This window comes from Apteryx mantelli, chromosome 4, assembly GCF_036417845.1.
Source record: "Apteryx mantelli isolate bAptMan1 chromosome 4, bAptMan1.hap1, whole genome shotgun sequence".
Taxonomy (NCBI): domain Eukaryota; kingdom Metazoa; phylum Chordata; class Aves; order Apterygiformes; family Apterygidae; genus Apteryx; species Apteryx mantelli.
Window position 1 is genome coordinate 71,939,161 of NC_089981.1, and position 16,881 is coordinate 71,956,041.

A 16,881-nucleotide genomic window follows, 5' to 3' on the forward strand; every position below is an offset into this window, starting at 1 on the left:
AGTATAGCAAACATTTCCCCTTTCCCAGCTGTTAAGAATTCATGAAAATTTTACATGAATGCACACAGCAAGGTAGGAAACCCCAAGGGCAGGGAATGAACACAGCATGAAGCAGAGCCTCAGAGTACATTCTTCAGGGACACTTGCATGAGTACTCCAGTGCCTGTGCACTTACAAACAGAAAAGCCTTATATATATTTTCAGTGTTTTAGCAATTAAACCACTATATACAATACTATATGAAAAACAGTTCCTTAGCAGGCATTTTCTCAGAGAAAAAGGTAGGACTTGGATTTCAGTTTGAGATGCTGGTAAACATTGGTATGCACAACTAAAAAAGATGAAGATATGTTCTGTTAATAACTTGTATTATAAACACCTAGATTAAATATGGCTTATGATTAATACTAATAAATATTTTCCTATTAACATGGGGAAAGGGGACATTACCAGTTATGCCTTTAAAAGGCTCAGCGTCCTAGAACAGCCAAAGTCCATTTTACACAGTATCCACTCAGCTGGCAATCTCCGTAGACCCACTTTTGTGGTAACTGCAGTCTCCGAAACGCTGGAATATTCCCTCCCCTCTCATGTAAAATAGCATTTCGCATGAGGACACAGTTATTTTGCATGTCTGTTTACTGCAGTCCAGCCAGAATGAATGAATAAAAGATCTACATCTTCTAGTAAACATATTCCAAGAAGATTGGTTTGGACCAATTACTAGTCTCATTTTGCTCGACAGGCCAGGCTCATCCCAAGCATCGTAACTGGTTGGAAGTCAACACCGTAAGTCAAGATCTGCTGGGCCTACCAGGAACTTTGCAAAGAGCATCAGTAAGAGCAAGAAACAATCTTTGTTCTCTAAAAACCATGCTAAAACTGTTTCAGTTCATTTCTAAAAAACGTGTTAAGAAGCAGAGTATGTAGGGGACTGGGAAAATTAGTATTTTAAGAAAGGGGCAAAAAAAAGAAATTTCAAAACCAAAAATCTAGATAGTTGAAGTCTTAAAAACTTTAATCAACAGCTGATCAAAACAGTCAAAACTCAAAGCAGCTTTGAGCTCCATGCTTAAAAAGCACACGCTTTCCTGTTTCAATATTTTCACTGCTCCTTTGCCTTGAAGCAGCAGCATTTCGCAGCACCACTCTAGTTCTTGTGTGAGATGTTTGAACTGGCTCCATGTTATAAAAAGTATAATTATTCAGGGTCTACACAAACATACAAGTGTATACAGTTCAAACAACCAATAGTAAATATGTAAACAATGGTTTTAATGGAATTATTTTTTTAAAAGCCAGTAGTTAAAGTAGTGCATAGAGGCCTGTGCTTTTAGATGTATATATTTTGTATTATATGTATGGCATTTTTCCCCCTTAAAAATAACTACGGATAAAACCCTGAAAATATAGGGACTAACAGAAAAAACTACTAGATCTTACTACAGGTGATGCAGGAAAAATAAAACATCTTTTGCAATAAATATGTGGTAACTTCCGCTTGCTAGAAACGACTAGCAAAACTACTCCCACACATTATTTTTTCAACATCCTATACACGTAACAAATACTTCTGCAATATTAGCCCATCTTTTAAACAAAGCCTGAGTCCTTTACCATGCTGCATTTTAACTAATATCAAAAAGCACTTATGTCAGTAAATATTTGCTTATTCCTTAGTACAGGTTAGTCTGGCTTTTAGCAATGTAAGTAAAAGCTACAACATTGTTGATTAGATAAGAAGTGGTTTACGTACAAGAATTAAATATAAGAAAGCAATTTATCTAAAAATACTGGCGCTGATCCTAGGCAGAGCTCTTGTGTCTTTGCATTATTCCATTGATTCCAACCAGCATAAACCCAAACATATCCAGTCTAGAGGACCCCACTTGCAAAGATTACATTAATCACAAAAACTCTTTACCTTTTATATCTTTATCTCTTTGTATCTTTTATGTTTAGAATAGTGAGAGGGATGGGGGAAAAGCCACATCGGGGCATTGAACCACCTTTTGTCAGGCACTATAGATTAGAAAAGCCTTTGGGGACTGACCCATTGCATAGTTCCCTTTATGCCTCCTGCCACAGCCAAAGTTTTCCCACTTGCTGAAGCACGCATTACTCCGATCAAATGGTGCCAACACAGAGGCAAACCCCTAAGCTCAGAGGTGCCTAGGATCGAGCTGTTGACCAGATCAATTCCCACCAACTTTGGAGTCTGTCAAGGACAAGATTTCAGATGAGGATGACGTCAATGACCAGTGAAGAGGATGGTGATTCAAGCTGCTTCTCTCCAAAATTTTATTTCAGTGCTCTAATGGAGCCTGAAAGGGGGGAAAAATATATTTTTCCAAGGTGGATTAAAAACAAACAAACAAACCTCACCCACAACAGATGAGCACTTTTCCTAGTTCCCAAGCTTTCCTCTTAATAATATTTAACCAGCAGTTTTGTTTGTGAAATTTTGGGTTTTCCCAGTTAACACGGAGCTGACACAGTGGAAGCCTTCTGAAGAACTTGTGTAGACAACTTTTCTTTTTATTTGTACTATTTTAAACAGTGTAAGAATATTTCTGTAGAAAGTTTTTATCAGTCCTTAGTTTCATCTCCAGTCTTCATGATGGACCAACGCTGTACCATTTAACAACAACTTTTTCAGGGTTCGTAACAGTATCTCTCCACTGCTCCACTGCTTCACTGTTACTGCTATCAGAACTTAGCCAGATCTGCAGTAAGAAACAAAACCAGAAATGAAATGGACTTTACCTGATACAGAGGTCACAGAGGCCGAGCCTTTGTTAGTTCCAAATAAAGATCAAGCAAGGGTATAATGAGATACAACATGCAGCCTGAGACCAAAGCATACAAGCAACAAAGATAGTTCTGTTAAGACTAACATATTTTGGGTTTCAGCTGGGATCAAAAGGAGTTTGTGCATTTAAGTTTTGTCTCTGAGTAAACAGGAGCTTAGTGAACTCACTACACACTGATGTTTCTCTACTTACTAAAATGGTTAAAGTCTAGCATCTCTTGCTACACTCAAATTCCACATGTGCTGAGGTCAAGAGCTCATCAGGGCCAGGGATGGCTCTACAGACTGTGCATTCAAACTGCAGTTGGCTGCAAGCCATCTGGCAAACGGAGTTAGCTGCCCATCATTTTCACGAGCATTTAAAAACTGCACACTTCAACAGACAGGGCCAAACCTGCATTCCACAGAAGTTATGAACATGCCCATACCATGCATAGTCACGCAATAGGAGTCTGTTTGTTCCCAGTATTCAGTTAATGGACAGTGGATATTAAACAAGGAAATGAGGTACAAGTAGGAAGTTTCTCCCTGAACAGTGTCACCAGGTTCATTGCCAAAAGAATTCTGCTTATGTAAGTAGGTATCATTATTTACAGGGCTTTATCTTCTGCACTCTTCCAAGAATGAATCCTTTTAATACTTCTCAGAAACTTTCACCATGAAGTACATTTAGCCTACACTGCTGAGGCATGAGTCCTCAAGAAGTGAGAATAATGTCTTCCAGAGTACCACAGACAGCTGATGTTTCATCCACAGAGATTCAATATACATCTTGCCCATGATTAAAGACATGCCTATAAAAGCAGCCTAATCTTTAAGTATTGTCTGTTTAGAACAGCATCCAATTAAACATCATTCTCTGAAGAACAAAGTTAATAGATCCAGCTATATTCATCTTTTTCCAGCTACCCAGCCAATTGCTTGAAGTACATTTTTCCCTGAGCCATGTTTTATATCTTCATACATTATGTGGCAATGTCTGCCTGTTGAGCTGAAACAACCTTTTCCAAATAACCTCAGAAAAGCAGAAGTAGCCCATTTCCTCCCCCTAAAAATAAGACCCATGATTAAACGAAACTTATCAGATTGAAATGACTTCATGTATTGCTAGGTAACTGCAAAAATCATACCCAGTTATTTTTGCCCCAAGGTAACACACCAGAAAGAACAAATATTTTTTCTTTTCCTATTCTAAGTCCAATTCCACGAACAGGATTCGCAGCAAAATCCAACATGTGTGACATGACACTCTCCATAAAATGGAGGAAGCTCACAGAACAGTTGCCCTCGCTGGCACATTGTTTCTATAGCACTCAGGATTTCCTACAATTGCACATGTTCATTAAGTGTAAGATACACCACCAGAATGGGAAGCCACCATTTTCTGTGCCTAAGGATAGCACAGACCTTCACTTGATAAGGGACATCATAATTTGGGTCTCCAATGTATTCAAATTGTAGTAATAAATCTAGCTGGGTCAGGGAAAGTGCTAAGCATTAAAACCAGTTATGGCCCCCTATATCAAGAAAAGGAGAGAAAGAAGGGATTGGAGGATGGTAAATTGGAACAACCAGGGGAAGGAAACAGAGAGGACAAGGGAGGCTAGACTACCAAGTTCACAGTAGTTAAATAAGTATGAGCACACAAATATTTTTAAAGAGATACTATAGAAGTCATCAGCTGTAAAAAGAAGAGAAAAAAGAACACAACTAAAACATCATTTTGTGTTTGTTCACATATGTTAGCACTAGATCATACATATTTAGAATATGTGCTGTTTTCAGTATTGTTTTACCCAGAAAGGTTGGCAGATAATGTAGCTGCTGGTATTTCCTTCTACACACACCTGTTTGTAGGTGTTCTATTATCATAAGCCAACACACCCTCTTTCTGTAGAGGGCATCAGGGGTTGCGAAGCTCCAGTGAATGCTATACTTGTTTTCTTTAGAAAGCCTAGAGGCAAGGAAGAGATTCTGCATCTGTCCATAGGAAGTCATCTTTCACATAATGACAGTTCACACAAAAATGGTTTATAGACTTCTTTTTAAGAGACAATGAAATATCAATTCCCACTCTGACTTTAGTGCACATATAAGAGCCCAATACTATTCCATCTAGAAGAGTTTATCACAACTTACTACTTTGCTATATGCCACCTAATTTAAAGTATTTTAAAACTCATACCATTCAATACATTCCAACAAACCTGTGGAACTGGATTTTAAGTAAAGGATATCATGCTAGTTATCAATGTTTGGGCAAAGCAAAAAACCAACCTGTCCAAGGAGGTGTTTTCTTCTCACTGAGCTTCTGCTGTAGAGTTTGATGTGAAAACTGATTCCTTGTTCAGCTTGGCTAACTGGAAAAATCATTGTTTCTCCCCACTTCACTTGGCCATTAGTGGACTTCAGAAGATGAGTCTTCTTCTTATAAATCAGCCCTTCTGTACTAAACATTCCAACTTTCACAAAGAAATCTAGCAAAAATAAAAAAGAGGAGAGGAAAAAGATGTAACATATAAAGGGTTACTTGCAAACACACACAAAGAGGAATTGACAAGATCCACATGTACAGTTTAAGTTGCAACAGTTTCCCAAAAGTCTGGCCAAAAGAATTGTACAATAGCTTTCCTGACTAGTCACACAAACAGAATATATCGAATAATATTGAACTGATTAACACAGTATCCAAACAGCAAGTGCAAGTTAATGCTATTGCATATCAGAATTAATATTGGGATAAAAAAATCTTCCAAAATACATAAACACATAGCCTCAAATCAAACAAAATGTAATCAAGTACAACATCTGCGGAAACAAACCTTGGCAATGGAAATCTACTGAACAATATGTTAGTCTGAAGTTTGTAAGGAATGTCATAAATTGCCAGTCCACTCAAGCAGCATTTTACCTGTTACAAATGCTTTTTAGACAGGAGGCATGAGATAGCTGATGTAACTTACTTAAAGACAGTGGTGTAGATGAAATTGGAAGGTTTTGAGCTTCAAGAATCTGTAACTGAATCCTCCTGTTTATTGCTTGGAAACAAGTTCCTATTTGAAGTTCTGCGTGGCACACCTAGAAGCAGAAGAATGTTGCCATAACATCTGGATTAAGCTGCATATAAACTCAGGAAACACAGGAATTCTGTTATATGTAGAGCTCCCACATTTCTATCTGGGATTTCTGGACAGAAATATAAGTGTGTGTTGTATATACAACCTGCAGATGTACAGTAAGTAAATGCATCTTGCACTTGCCATAGCTGCAGTACACACGCTCCATTGATTGCCTGCTTATGTGCAGCATGTGTATGGCCCTTGTGGGCTGCAGGACAGCCAGAAATGATGGACAAATACCCATACAGCGTAACACAGACATACAGAAGCTCTACTAAACCTTGGTACTAAAGTGAAAGACCAGATGTATTCTACTGACACATAAGGCATTGGAGTTCTCCTCCCCCACTTGAATTTTGCAATACGGAGAAATAAGTACAGCTTTAGTGAGGTAGAAGGCCCTGTCACTTAACATCATGAATGTTTAGGGTGAGTGCATCCTGAGGAATTTTCTGTGTAGAAGTACTTGTGTTTCACAGGTTTACATACACCATATATGAGTGTACTGAGGTCTCCAGTCTGTGCTTGCAGTAAATTCTCACGATGAAAGTATTTAGAGTGCTGTTGAAATGTTTTTTCAAGATCTTTTAGAAGAAGATAGTGGCTTTTCCTGTAGACATTTACAATATTTCTTTTCTGTTTTCTGATCAGTAGATGAAACTGCATGAAAACACGATCCAGCAGCAAACCTCAGACCTTTATTCAAGACAAATCTCACCTCAATAAAACTTCAGGATTTAGGTCTCTGTACGGCTGTTTCTTTTCTGGTGCTATTACATCACAGATACAGAGACAATACTTGCTCTTGTTATAGTGGTTTGTGGATTAAAGTGAAGGTTAAAGTGAGGATTAAAGCAGGGACAGGTGAGCTGTCATGGCATATCTACACCACAAAATGAGCCCTAACTAGGCCCGACCTGATCGGGGAAGCCCACGTGGCACAGTGCAGCATGCCCTCCACCACACAAAGAGTCCAGATGCCCAGAGTCAGCAAGGCAACACTGCATCTAGATCTTATGCAGATCTATTACACATCTGGACAACTCCACTGCCCTGCACAACACCCTTTTACAGGCCTCGTTCCCGCAAGGCATACCTATGCATGCTGGTGCCTGGCAATATGATAATCCTGCGTCTTGGAAAGCTATATCAGATCACAGATCCATTACATCTTTTGAGTTTATCTCCCAGCACAAATTACTATAGCCTGGAATTTTTGTTAGTGGTAAAAAACATAATGGTGAATTGCTTTGAGGACTCACTGCTCTCCTCTTGGAGACAAATGAACTCTGAACACTGGCAGAACAGCAGGAGGAGGCCAGTGGAGGCCCAGCTTTCCTGACAGCCTCCGGTTAAAAGGAGTTTGTTAGCCGTGGTTCCATTCAAGTTTTAACACATTTCAGTGAAGCAAAATGAACCAACTAAGAGAGCAATAGGTCAGATAAAAAGAGGAAGTCAGGTTCCCATTCACACTCAGTCCGAGGCCCCCAAATTCTCTTGGCAGCTCAGCCACAAGGTTTCTGTGTAACCTTGGAAAATCTGAAAACCCAGAATTTCACAAAGCTCTGAGCTTTGGCTCTCTATTGGCAAATAGGGATAATTCTTTGCTATCTCACGGGGTAGCACAAGGATGAATTCCAGCAGTGTCTGGAGGGCTCTCAGATATCATGGTGAGGAGAGCCAAAACAGAGAAACAATGAGATGATTTAGGAATTTACATTGGGATGAAGCAGCTTCTAAAGCGGCTTCCTTTTTCACTTAATCTTTAGAAAGTTATTGCTTCTTTACCAACAGAAGCAATACCATATGTTATTCTTGATAGAACTAAAAATGTCACATGTAACTTATGTTAGGAATCAAGATGGTCACTCATATAATGCAGACATTCTTAAATAAAAATTTGCTTTTGAATAGTTAAATCAAGTTCAATTTGTTGAAATGCATATGTCTAGACATAATCTGTAAAAGAAAAACAAAATGTCAGATATTATGATGGGGAAGGGAGAAAAGGACAAATCCCACTGTGAAAATGACACTTGACAACCACCTGCTTTTTATTACTCTAATGGAAATGAACTGTCTGAATTATTACTTCACAGCATGCAATCTGAACACTCAAAAATAAATATTTATAAATATACACATTTATATACACACACACTTTAAGTTTCAAAATGTTACTGAAAATCTTAGCATTTGTCTTCCATAATGAAATCGGATTCTATTTCCTCTGCACTCTTGCTGTGAACCCTAAGGATCTTCTCGTGCTTGTTAGGAAAAGGTATTTACCCAGTGCCCTTTGCTGAAAGTTTTCCCAGCATGGCCCTTCCTCAAACTGTGAGACATTTTGTGGAATAGCTAGTTGTAGCATTTTTCCCACAAACAGCTGCAGTTTATGACCATAACAGTTATGTACAGAGTTCAAAAGTCTGCACTTTTCTGCCAAAAGGCCCCTCGCAAAAAAGCATAAAGAACCTGTTTGTTGTTAGCATTGAAGTCTGCTGAAGTCTCACTGAATTACTTTACTTTCATTTCTGTCAACTCTTCCTAGGTGATAGGATAACATGCTTTTGCAGTGATACGTGTATTGACACTTACCGGTGCTTTGGAAGGAGGGCTTATATCCAGCCAATGACTCGATTCCTCTGAGCTGAGCTCTCGCAGTGCCAAGGAGCACTCTCCAATCGTTCTCTTTCTGGGAGTCTGTGTCTGGATTTTAAACACCAGTCTGACAGCCTGCAGGCTTTGCAGTTTAATGGCAAATACAAAAGTTTCCATGAATTCAATGTCCTGGAAACAAAAAGACACTCACTATCATAAAAGTGTTCCATCGAGCCCAAAATCTAGAAACAAAGGCTGCCCAGTCTTACAGCCACTGCTCCTAGGGACCATCTTAGATTGCCCGGGAAAGGTGTGCTTTTACAGTGAGTCAGTTCAGGCAGAGTGGCCATCCCATCTCATCGGCACACCCTCGCAGGGACAAGCAAGGCTCTGGATTCTTTTTTACTGCCATAATGAGCTGAGGCCATCTTTTCTGGAGCTTTATGACAGCACACACACATTGTCACAGGAGATTCTCCTGCGGCCTTTTGCTCCAGTCCCTCCTGCTTGTTTTATATTCTTTCACCTTTGACTCACATTATGGGAGGTTTATGCTGCTTTACCTCTTTTCTTTTCCTGTCACCCTCAGTACTCTTGCCCCATGCCACCAACCCTTAATACTTTCTGTAGAAAGGAAGTATGAATTCTCTTTGCCTCCTGCCCTAGTGAGAGGCTGGAAGCAGAACATCATGTACCTTCTCCAGGGTGAGAACGAAGGGAATTCACATCTACAGCTATGTGCAGCGTCCCTCCAATCCCCCATCATTCAGTTGCCAAGACTAGCAGTTTCTGGGGCAGTCCCCTATGAGTGTATCCCATACCTATCCCACAGACTTCAACAAAAGGGGAGATAAGGAGGGCAACAATATAAGAAGATAGGAGGAGAAACTGGAACAAGATTTCCCTCTCCCCCCAACTTCTTAAAAGCCTATTAAAATAGTAACCTGAACCAAGGTAGTTATCACAACAAACACAGCACAGAAGAGTGAACCTCTGGTCCATTTTTAAAATTCATATACATTTATTTACATTTCACATTCATTTTTGCAGGAAAAGATTTCAAGCTGTTTTTCCTGCCTCTACTTACATTACACCCTTCCTTGGCAGAGGATTTGAACTGCACTGGCTTTGGCAGTGTGAGAATTCCCTTGACGTAGATATGAGGATTTTCCCCACAACTAGAAGGCCAGCTCAGGTCTTTGCACTGCAACATTGAAAACAGAATCAGTTTAGACAACGTAAGACTCCGCCTTTCAGACAGCTTAGGCACACAAGGTCTTTTAAACTGTTCTAGAATTATGAATAATTCCTGTAATATTTAATGTAAATCAGGGCCACTGTAATGTCTGCATCACTGCAGACCATTTAATAATTCATTTTCACAGCAGAGAGAAAAAAGTTTTTCAGTAGACTTTAATGATTTCACTATGTGGCAATTTGACAGCAGATAAATCATGAATTCCCTTAGGTAGTATTTATCACTTTATACAGTTATGTGGTTTCTGACTACTCAAAATTCCATTGCCTAAAAATTATTCACAGTTCCTGGAAGTGTATAAAACAGCCAGTGTAACAGTATCACATTAGCTAACATAAAAGTCACAAGAAGTTATGCATCTTCAAAATGCTGTTGTGGTTCTGCCCTGAAAGAACTGTTAGATTTAAAGTCAGTTCTGCTGCCTCAAAATTTCCATAGCAGGCCAGCCTACAACCTACTTAGCTTTATCCATGACAAACAGTATCTCACTCTACAATCAGAACAGTTCACGTAGAGTAACACGAAGAGTTATATGCTCCTTGTTACTATTAATTGAGGCAGAACAGAGATCACAACTTAATCCAACAGAAGAAAAACAACTGCTCTGTGTTCATATTAATACTAGAAGTAATTTTCTTCTCTTCCTGAAAGTATTTCTTAATTCTCACTAAATCTGGCTCTCTTACTTTAACACTAAGTATAGTAAATTAGCCATCTGAGGAAACAATAATCAGGTTATTTATATTTGCTTACATGTAAAACTGTGATCCAGATCTGTTCTACAGAAGGAACATAACACAACTTCACATTCAGTCTTCCAAAGTCTCGTTCATCACCTGATAATGTAATAGTATCTGTGGAGGGAAGCCAATTAGTCTTTTTAGAAGTAATGCAGTACCTTAAAAATTCATTCAAATAAGGGATGTCATTAGTATGTGCCTATTTTTGAAAACTTCTCTCAAAGTAAGTTTGAAATATCTTAACACATAGATTTTAAGGACAAAATATCCATGAGGTCCTGTGGCCTGACCTTCTATATAACTGAAGGCCTTCAACTCTACCCCACTCACCTCTATTGAGGTTAATAACTTGTGTTGTACTCAAACAACTCTTAGAAAGAAAAAGCATGTGCCTGAGACATCCAAGACTCACTGAGAATCCACCACTTCCTTAGATTTAAACACTTCCACTGTTAAAAAGCAGGCCAGTTTATAAACTTACCTTTCTCAGATTTCAAATTGCAGTTTAATAAACATTTCACTATTATGCTTTTCTCTACTAAGTTAGAGAGACTTTTAAAATCTAGTGTTTCTTTGCCATGACTGAAACTGGGTCACATCTCAGTCTTCTTTCTGAGTAGACTGCAAGAAATTCTGACTTTCACTAGGGACACTTTTGTGGAGAGCTGAATTATTTTTGAGAGTTTATTTTGCATCACCTCCACTTCTTCAGCATTCTTTCAAAACTAAGGATATTAGGTTTGCATGCAATATTCTTGCATAATTATCAATGTAATATGGGTATTGGATTCCAGACACTTTCCATATGAAAATACTGATATATGAAAAAGGACTAGAGCTGTGACCAAGGGGCCCCCTTCCATCCTAGCAAAAAATCTGTAATTTCTTATTCACTGAGGTAGTAAAGCCATGACTGATTTTTTCAAAAGCATTAGAACTTGTGCTTCTCAAAGCCCCATTTGGTTGGTCTCCTGACAACAGAAAAGTGCACATCTAAGACACTTCATTTCAAATTGCAAAGTAATCTCCAAAATGACTTGCTAATCAGATCCTTTTACATAAAAGTTGTCAACAGCAGTGACAGTTTAATGTTTCAAGTTTCATGTGCAAAGAGAAATATTTCACTACAAGGTAAGCAACAGAACTTTACCCAGACTCCTGTTACTGCCTTGTGAATCCTTCCTGGAAGAGGTGCTGCTAGGTACACTAGAGAGTGAATCATACCTCTGGAGGAAAGAAAAAAAAAAACAACTTTAGTCTGAGTAGTAGATGCAGAAAGTCACAGAGATTCTATCATCAGACAAAACATGATGAAAACAAAGCAACATGCAATTTCAAATTATTGTTTCATTCCCTAGTAATCCCTGCACAGAGCAGCATGGAATTAGTTCCCTGATGCAAAGAGTAAATACAGGACACAAGGTCAGCACAGATTTTTTTGCTTACCGATGCATATGCAACTTCATCTCATGTAAAAGATGATTATTTGAAAGAACTCCACTGTTTATTGTATAAATGGAAAATGGATCACTTGTGTCTTCCTACCCAGTGTGTCTTCCACTTCTCAACTAATCAGAGAAATCAGAAAATAGGGAACCACTGTCACTTGTCCTGTCCTGCCCTACAGCATACTCAGGTTTCGCAACTTCTGTGTAGGGCCAGAACAGCTGTGGGCAGGGGAGACATCAAGAAAGAACCTCCTGAAGTCAATCAGGACATTGAACTTTTCCCTCCATTGAACTTTTTTCCTTCCAGTGCACAGTACAATGCCCTTCACTGTTTACTCTGAAAATACAGTGTAACAGAAACAGATGTACCAAATAATCTGAGTTTTCAGGATAACCTAAATTACAAGGAAAACATACCTTCATGAATCTGTGAGGTGGGCTTCTGAGATCAAACATTGAATGACTTAAATCAGGTGATCCAGGTAGAGTGCTAGTTCTTAAATCACTAGCTAAAGAGAGAAAAGGAACAGTACAAATAAAGTGCCATTGCTAGAAGAAAAAAAAAAATGAAGCATTTTTAAATATACATAGAACTACTGATAGAGTTGAAACCTAATTGAAGTAACATCTAAGGAAGGACATCTCCACCCTTCTCTGTCTCCCACCCCCAAAACACCCTCCTGAAGTAACACAATGGAAAAAACAAGCCATTAAAACAACTTGTTCAATTCAGTCTTTGAAATAGTTTGAACCTACTAGGTCACACTGGTAGCACAGGCAGAACAAAGAGCCTAATGGAAGGACTCAACGTGATTTCCATTTTGCAGACAGTTTAGAACAAACTCCCCCCTCCTATCTGCATCTTTAAAACACAGTTAAAGAAAATTACTGAATATGGCATTTGCTTGGGCTTTTTTTTTTTTAAGAAAGAAAATAAAAGGAAAAACATTCTCATTTGAAAAGGGGTCTGTCAGAAAAAGATAACTGATTTTACTTAAAACTAACTGGAAGAATATGCAAAAAACCATAACTTCTGATTTTAAATGGTTAATCCAGAACAAAGAGATGAGAAGCCACTGGATGCTCAGCAAATCCAAGCCACCTCAAAAAAAGCACAAGCAAATGCAAAACCTTCGGATTCCTGAAAATTTAACTCTTGCAATTCACTTATTCCTCATATGTTAAGATATAATTTGAATATACTCATTTACAGAAGAGTGCAAGGTGTCCAGAACCACCTGCTCAGTAAACAGAAGGTAGTTTTTTCCTCCCTTTTATTTGCTATCTTTCCTTTCTGCCTCTTAAGTTTCTTCAAGTGCTTCTGCCTCCTCACAACAGGAATGGTGTTTCCAGTAGATGCTTTTTTTTGGTCTTGCCTTTAGATCAAGCCAGAACTGCAGCTTAGCCTGGCCTCCTTTTTAATTTTTTTTCCATAGTAAAGATTCCAGTGGCAAAAACATGCTGCCTACTAAACTTGGCCTCCTCTCCCTGGCTTTGCTGACTACACATTCACGGTGTACCCATACCAGATCTCGGACAACAGCAAGCTTTAAACTCTAAGAAGGCAACTGCTTGTTATATCACAAAAGCAAATTCTTTGTTTTATAGACAAGGTAGCTACCTCAGCAGTTGGAGGTGGCTAAGCAGATCACATCACTTTTCTTTTGGCCTTGAAGCAATACAGAGCTGAAGCACTCGGCCTATGCTTATTACACCGCAACAGCAGAAGATGAAAGCTGAACTAACGCCACTGTTTCAGGAACCTTTGCTGACTCCGCAAATGTTCAAGAAGTTTTTAAAGCCTCCCAACTTCAAAATTGACCCATACTGAAATGGGTCAAAGCAGTATGATTTAACTTACAGGACTATCTGATGAAATGCATTGATTTTTGGATACACTGCTGTATTCTGCCCATTTCAAAAGACTTCCATTACAATTCATTGATCATAGCGTAACAGGAGAACATCACATCACTCACTACCACAAATGTATTTCCCTTTTATTGCCTTTGAAGGAAGTAAATGATTACGCTTTTTGTAAGACATCACAATACAAACTAATTCTTACTTTTCCCAAGGGAAAAAAGAGAACAAAAGTGATGGAGAAAGTCTGGACAATCTGTTAGAGGGAACTAAAAACATGAAGGCCTGTATGTCTGGAAGCAGGTCCAAATTATTCCTTGGGCATGACACAGAAGGAATTACTGAGGTACACCTAGAGTCTAGTGTAGAAATAGTGTTACAATACCATGAAAGACCTAGAAATCTTGTTTGATATAATGGAAGTAGGAAGAAAACCCCATTACTTGATTTAATAAAAATCAGAAGATACTTACAGAAATTAACTCCATATTCAAAACTCATGAGTTTCATAAATTATTGTGAAATAGTTATCCAGTTGTTTATTCCTCCACTCAAACCTAAAGGTTGTAAATCACTGAAAATTTTTAGAGACAGTATGATCTACTGTAAGTTTCTAGTGAAGCAGGTTGGAGTTTTCAGACAAAGAATATGGGGCTGGGGGGGCTGAAGAGATGGTGCCTTTTCAAAAAACTTAAATTTTTAATGGAAAACACAGTGACAGTTTTACATTGAGAATTTTGTCTGTAAAAAAAAACAAAAAAGCAGATAAATGGTAACCATCAACATATTTTGTTACCCCCAAATAACCAGAACTTTGGGAAAATATTAATAAATTTATTATTATTTTTTTTAATGGAGAGGAGGGACTCCACATGAAAATTCCAAGAGTTCACTCTATACATTCCAACTAAACTTACTCTGTAGTTCCAAGCCAACATACACGAACAGTAGCATAGTACTTGCTGCAGTGCAACAGGCTTAGAGTTTTGCTTAAATAGTCTATAAACACACATGAAGAGAATTGAGTTTTTGAGCTGTCAAAAACTCTGTAAGAAGTCATGTAACTCAATCTAAAACTGTCCTCTAGACACATTTAAGTAACTCTTCTTGCATTTGAGCTTACTGAGACAAAACTATTGAAGTGTTCACTTAGTTTGGAAAAAAAAAAAAGTAGAAATAGATGAACTGAAGGGTAGATATTCTAGACAATATTATAAAACCCACGTGGCTCCCACCACAGGCACCTGTGAAGCCAAGTGAAAGCATCTAATGTGTGAAAGGCTGATAATATTATGTGTGCATTTTGTTCATGTTAAAAAGAAAAAAAGCCTCACACACACAAAAAAACCCCAAACTTCACATATTTTTCTTTTCATTTTATCCTTATAGCGATTCAGAATTATTTGTAAAACAGGACACTGATGGAGACATTTTTCCAGATGTGAAATAAGCACGTTGTATCTTTCTAAAAAACTCACTTTTAAAAATGCGTGCTGTTGCCAGCTTTTGATCCAATAGAGAGGCATGTGCATTTCTTTGAGCGTATGAGGTTTCTGAATGTATTTGCCTTAGCAATCACTTACAGCAAGCAACACTTATTTATTTACTTTACTCTAAATAGCATTCATATATATACACCAATGAAAAGCACAGAACAAAATTTTTACCTAGGCAGCCAAACACTTTCTAAACTTTTGCTGTTACAGTCCCACAGCCCTCCTGTTCTTATACATACTTATACAGTAAGAAGTGGGGACACTTCTGCACCTTCAAAAGCAATATAAAAGCTGCCATATAACACAACTTCCCATTTTGCACCTGTTTTTAAGTTCTGTCCCTGAATGCTTTTGGTGCTTGTTGTTCTCTCTGTATATATGCTCCTCAGCCATTCCTCCATTGAACATACTGCCCCACTTCCTTGTTCATTCACCCTCAAATAGTCCTACTACTGATAGCTGCGATCTCCAGCACAGCAGATGGCATCTGGTTGCAGAGAAAATTCCTGTTCTGGTGATGGGAGGCAGCTGCACTACCTTGCTTTGCCCATTTGTCCATCTTGTTGTGATGCAACATTAAGCCCCAAAAGACAGAAAGCAACAGCACAGCTGGAGCCAGCTCCACAGATCATTTCAGCAACCCCAACAAATCAGAAAGTGTCTGTAGTCTACAGACCAGTTTGAGAACTGTTGTAATCAAACATGTCTTCCGTAATCTAATGGCCTTTCTCTCTTACCTATAAATCTTGGGAAAGGGAGGAAGACAGGAAAGGAAGGGTACTGTTCTTCTCACCTGATCCATATAATTTCCTATTATCTGATTTTTCCTGGAAGCGCCTAACAAGATCTGGCGAAACATGGCGCTCCAAAAAGAACGGGTTGTACACATCATAGTGGGGCCACTGGTACGTGCTGCAAAGTTCTGCTTTTCGGTCACCAAATGAAGCTCTGGCAGATTCTGTGAAGCACAAGTAAACATCAAGCACAAGAGTTCAAGACAAAAAAATACTGCCTGGCTTCATAAGACAGGCAGTGTGCCTTTAGGGCAAAGAACAAAGCATTCCATTATTATCTGCTTCAAGAAAAGGACCCCCCCCCCCCCCCAATCCCCAAACCCTCCTCTCCAAAACCCCTACACACACACACACACACACACACACACACACGTTAGGTCAGATTTCAACAGTGTGCTAGGAAAGACTGGAATAAAATTGTCCATAAAAAGCTATGCACACCCTCCCTTGGAGTTCCACAATAAATGCTCAACCAGTTAAAATACAGAAGGCTCCAAAGACAGCGAACAAGATAGGTACTCACTGGAGAGGTAGGGCCATGTGTATAGACAACCTCTGACTTCATTTGGCTACATACCACTGGGGCATCCCCACTTGGCTAATGGACTCCCCAAACTTCAGGAGAGTCTTACACAGAAAGATAATGCAACTCGTGACTACAGCCCCCTTGTCATCCAGTTTCCACAGGAAGCCTGTCAGTGGTAAAATAACTGGTCCAAGATCACTTGAATTGTTGGCTGAGGCACGACT

The 16,881-nt window shown here is 38.8% G+C and overlaps 1 protein-coding gene across 5 annotated transcripts in view; it reads right to left on the bottom strand.

The window, feature by feature from the left end:
* Nucleotides 1–1,031: 1,031 nt before the first annotated feature.
* TC2N (tandem C2 domains, nuclear) overlaps nucleotides 1,032–16,881 on the bottom strand; it is a 34,855-nt gene continuing 19,005 nt past the window's right edge. For all 5 annotated transcript variants that reach the window (XM_067295616.1, XM_067295619.1, XM_067295618.1 and 2 more), the window contains 9 exons: nucleotides 16,131–16,295; nucleotides 12,396–12,487; nucleotides 11,681–11,756; nucleotides 10,544–10,644; nucleotides 9,620–9,736; nucleotides 8,530–8,721; nucleotides 5,776–5,890; nucleotides 5,090–5,289; nucleotides 1,032–2,726 (listed from right to left, as the gene is read on the bottom strand). In XM_067295616.1, the coding sequence (XP_067151717.1) occupies nucleotides 2,616–2,726; nucleotides 5,090–5,289; nucleotides 5,776–5,890; nucleotides 8,530–8,721; nucleotides 9,620–9,736; nucleotides 10,544–10,644; nucleotides 11,681–11,756; nucleotides 12,396–12,487; nucleotides 16,131–16,295 (1,169 nt within the window). In that variant the 3' untranslated portion in view covers nucleotides 1,032–2,615. The remainder of the gene's footprint in view (nucleotides 2,727–5,089; nucleotides 5,290–5,775; nucleotides 5,891–8,529; nucleotides 8,722–9,619; nucleotides 9,737–10,543; nucleotides 10,645–11,680; nucleotides 11,757–12,395; nucleotides 12,488–16,130; nucleotides 16,296–16,881) is intronic.